This window comes from Sinocyclocheilus rhinocerous, unplaced genomic scaffold (assembly GCF_001515625.1).
Source record: "Sinocyclocheilus rhinocerous isolate Xijiao unplaced genomic scaffold, SAMN03320098_v1.1 scaffold3237, whole genome shotgun sequence".
Classification (NCBI taxonomy): domain Eukaryota; kingdom Metazoa; phylum Chordata; class Actinopteri; order Cypriniformes; family Cyprinidae; genus Sinocyclocheilus; species Sinocyclocheilus rhinocerous.
In genome coordinates this window covers 30362-34971 of record NW_015626861.1, presented here as the reverse complement: position 1 = coordinate 34971, position 4610 = coordinate 30362, and the positions used below count along the sequence as shown (strand labels likewise).

The 4610-nt window shown below is 36.2% G+C and overlaps 1 protein-coding gene across 2 annotated transcripts in view; it reads left to right on the top strand.

Moving 5' to 3' along the window:
* The window catches only part of pdzd7b (PDZ domain containing 7b), a 25467-nt gene that overhangs the window by 988 nt on the left and 19869 nt on the right, over window positions 1-4610 (top strand). Inside the window, exons 2-7 of one of the 2 annotated variants that reach the window (XM_016522759.1) lie at window positions 360-440; window positions 509-631; window positions 1894-2068; window positions 2144-2308; window positions 2825-2894; window positions 4097-4157. In XM_016522759.1, coding sequence (XP_016378245.1) covers window positions 425-440; window positions 509-631; window positions 1894-2068; window positions 2144-2308; window positions 2825-2894; window positions 4097-4157 — 610 coding nt within the window. In that variant the 5' untranslated portion in view covers window positions 360-424. Of the gene's footprint in view, window positions 1-359; window positions 441-508; window positions 632-1893; window positions 2069-2143; window positions 2309-2824; window positions 2973-4096; window positions 4158-4610 lie in introns of both variants that reach the window. The other variant, XM_016522752.1, reaches the window with a different exon arrangement.

Here is a 4610-nt window from a genome sequence, read left to right as displayed (position 1 = left end):
ACTCATAAATGATTAAATACAAAATTAATAGTAGTTATTAAGATTCATGTGTTTTGGAATTGGTAAAATGTGCTTGAAAAACAAACCATACATCAATGGAAAGCTTATTTATTCAGCTTTCAGATGATGCATAAATCTCAATTTTAAAAAATTGACCCTTATGACTGCTTTTGTGCTCCAGGCTCACATATCATCAGAATGTCAATGTGCCTAATAATTATGCATGCTGTGTATATTTTAAACATCTGGGGCATTTTAGTGATTTTTTAGTAATATTTTCATCCTGTACCACCAGTGTTTTTGTGCGGCTCATTAGTGGTGGGTGTTTTGATTGATGGATGTCTGTGTTTGTGTGGCAGAGAGCTGAGAGATCGCAGGTGTTCTGGGATCAGCTCATCGTCTCGGACAGGACAGAGACTCACAGATGGAGGCTGAGACAGGTGAAGCAGGTGGAGTGACTCTGAATGAAGCGCTGAGAGCTGAGCGCTGAGCATGTGTCTGTCTGCAGGTGAGAGCGTGAGGCTGACGGTCATCAGGGGGGATGATGGTCAGCTGGGCTTCAGTGTGCGAGGAGGATCTGAACACGGACTCGGCGTCTTCATCAGCAGAGTGCAGAAAAACAGCGCCGCAGGTCAGAGTCTTCAGGGAGCTCTCAATGCTCCCTATGATAATATAAATTATATGAATATAACGCGGATTATCCGCAGCGCCCGCGGATATAACCGCCATCCGCGCATCACTAGTACACACACATATATTATGCAAACAAAAACTTTTATTTTGGATGTTATTAATCGTGATTTATCGTTTGACAGCACTAGTTTAAACACTACGCACTGGCCACACCTGTTGGTGGAATTGATGTAAACGCAATAAAAATTCAAAACAAGCATGCATTAAGACACCTTTTACAAACCAATTGCATGTTTTATTAAATCTATTAAATGCAATCTACAAATCATCGTAGTCCATGGACTACAGATGAAAAATAGCCTTTGGCTAATTCTGGTACATTTATAGAAATGTTTTATTAATATACAATGTCCCTGTTAACTAAACGAATAAAATAAAATAAAAAATAAATCAAATACCATTAAATATAAAGTGTCAGTATATAATATGTGTTTTTTTTTATTAATTTGTAGGGCTTGTTTAATTTGTTCCAGGGTTATTTTAGTAGCATTGAGATACTATTTTTATAATTTTTTTAAAATATACTTTCTGTTTTCATTTTAATTTTAGTAATTTTGTTGTGTTTTTGTCTTTTTACGTCTACATTTTTCATTTTATTTATTTGTTTGTTTTAATTTAGTACATCAGAAACTAAATGAAAATGAGAAATGTTGCCTTGGCAACTAACTAAAATAATACAATTTTTTAAATATATATTTTATTTTATTTCAGTTAAAGTACGATTTTAGTTAACTATATTAACCCTGGTCTGTTCTATGGAAGGTCTATATTCAGGCCAATAAGAGACAATTAAGAACTACTACTTCTTATTTATATTATACAAATGTGCAATTAAAAGTGTCTAGATTATAAAACTGATCTGAGATCAGATTAATACCATATACACTGGTTCATGGGTTCACAACATTAAGCAACACTGAACTTTATTTATTTTAATAATGACACTGTTGTCTTCTGTTATTTTCCTGTTTATTATTGTGAAGCTGCTTTGAAACATTCTGTATAAAGCGCTACATGCAGTAAATAAGCTTGGCTTGTTGATATTGTTCTGTGCTGAAGAGGTTGTGTGTGTACACTGGTGTGTGTGTGTGTGTGTACGCTGATGTGTGTGTGTGTACGCTGATGTGTGTGTGTGTGTACACTGATGTGTGTGTACACTTGTGTGTGTGTGTGTGTGTGTACACTGATGTGTGTGTGTAGAGCTGGCGGGTCTGTGTGTGGGTGATAAGCTGCTGGAGGTGAACAGCGTGAGTCTGGAGAACATCAGCATGAGCAGCGCTGTGAAGGTGTTGACGGGTCACGCTTGTCTCCATCTGCTCGTCCAGCGGCTGGGGCGCGTGCCTGGCCTTCGCTACACTAACGAGAAGACCACCTGGTGAGTGCCACCAGCCTAACCGAGCGCTTTGGGCTCCAGAGCGGAGATCCTCAGTGTGTGTGTCTGTGTGTTCAGGGTGGATCTGATCCATCGGCGGATGGTGGTGGAGTCGTCGGACGCTCCCGTCTCAGATGGAGCGCTGTGTCGAATGGTTCACCTCCATCTCTCTAAACACCAGCCCTGCCTGGGACTCAACATCCGCGGAGGACGAGAATACAACCTGGGCATCTACATCTCCAAGTCAGTACAGCAGCAAACACACGCACATTCGCACAACAGGACCGTTTTTTAAAATATTTCGTTTTAGTTAAAGTTAATTTTACTTCGAGTAACAAAAACAATTTTAGTTTAGTTAACTTTAATAACCCTGAGTCAGACAGACCAATAAAATCTAAATCAAACCACAATAGACCCCAATACAACCCCTAAAACCACACCAGACCACATTAAACCTAAGCCCTAGAAACCACACCAGACCTTTGACAGGGTAAAAAAGGTGTTTTTTACACTACCATTGAGAAATTTTAACCAAACTATGTTACAGACTTTTCATTAAGGCCCTAAAGAATCATATCAACTTGTGGAAAATGGGCATCCTATGACCCCTTTAAACCTAAGCCCTAGAAACCACATCAGACCCAGTAGGCCACAATATAGGAATTAAAAAAAAAACTCAAGTTCTGATACAGTGTGAAAATGTGAAAGTGTTTCAATGTGAACAGAGCACTAGTGTTGTGTGCGATTGGCTGTTTGCAGGCTGGATCCCGGGGGTCTGGCGGAACAGGGCGGAGTTAAGATGGGGGATCAGATCCTGTCGGCCAATGGCGTGAGCTTTGAGAACATCAACCATTACAGAGCAGTGGAAGTGCTGAAGAGTCAGCCTCATATCATCCTGACTATTAAAGTGAGTCACACGCACACACAGACACACACACACAGACACACACACACACACACACACACAGCAGATGGCTGATGTGGCGCTCTGGTTTCTGTGTGTGTCAGGCTGTGCATTATTCACTCTGTTCCTGGATCAGGTTTTCCTGCAAACTCATTCACTCTTTGTGTCCATATTAAACCCACCACCTTTCCAAACATGCATGACCAGATAAACCGTTTGGAGCAAATAAAGACATACTGCTATGTGCTAATACTTATTTTTTTGCCAGTACAGACAAAACAGTCAAGTTTGTCTAACACAGTGTTTCGCAAAAAAATTATGAAAAGCTAGTAATTCATTAAATCATTAAAAATGTATTCATTTAAAAATAAAAATGGCCAATTAAAATGCTTACTAAAAATTCATGTTTTATATATTATATCTATTTGAAAATGTATTTGTGTATCTGCATGTCAAGTGACCATTAATCAACATCAGAGAACCATAAACATACAAATGTGTTGGTTAATTTTTGAAATATGAAAATAATTCATATTTGAATTAATTCATATAATTCAATTTGAAATAATTTTTAAATCAAAACAATTAAAGTAAAACACTAAAATTAAGCTATAAAAATTTAAGATTAAAATAATTTTAAAATCAAAACAAAACAGAGATAAAATATTTTGTTTAACTGCACATAATGTGACTATTTACCAATGGAGAACCATGAACATGTGAATGTATTGTTAATTTATTGAAATATTAATTAAATAAGAATGTAAAATTAAAATATATACATTTCTAGTAAAAAAACAAAACACAAAAAATGAAACCACAAAACTATTAAATTAAAATGAACAATTTTATAATAAAAACAATTCAAATAAAACACTTACTAAAAAAAGATTAAATATTTAATTTGTTTACCTGCACATCATGTGGTCATTAATCGACATCAGAGAACTGTAAACATGTGAATTTGTTGATAAATATTTGAAATATTGACTTAAAATCTCAGGGGAACTTATGAAAATATTTTAGGTTTTTGGCTGACAAAAAAGTTTAAAAAGATGACAGACAAAATGATGTTCTGCAGTGACAGACAGCTTGTATATGAATGTGATATGATGTTTTGTTCACAGGAAGCAGGCAGATATCCAGCCTACAAAGAAATGGTGACAGAACTCAGCTGGGTGAATAAAAGTGAGTTTCTTTTTTCAGCATTTACACAACAATATAAAGTGTTCATCTCTAAGTAAGGGAGCGCGGGGCACAAAGTAACGCGGGGTTAGTTGTAACACGTGGTTTGAATATTTCCACACATGCTAGCATAACAAAATTTATGGTTAATGCTTCGCTAACTAGCAGAAGACACTAACCAGTTTTAAATTCCAGTTGCGCAGATTCTATGACATTATCAATGTAATTTACACTATTTACTTTAATGAATTGTAATGAGAAACCACGAGAAACAGGTGAATAAAGACTCTGACAGTCGATGTTTAATGTTCAGAAATTATTATTTCAAGAAATGTAAAGCATTTTTGCTCGTTTATAGGGGCCATCCCAAGCATGGTTGCAATTTGTTCATTGTCAAACTCCAAAATCAGATCATTTTTAATTCTTAAAAAACGCCATTATTTTATTTGAAATAAT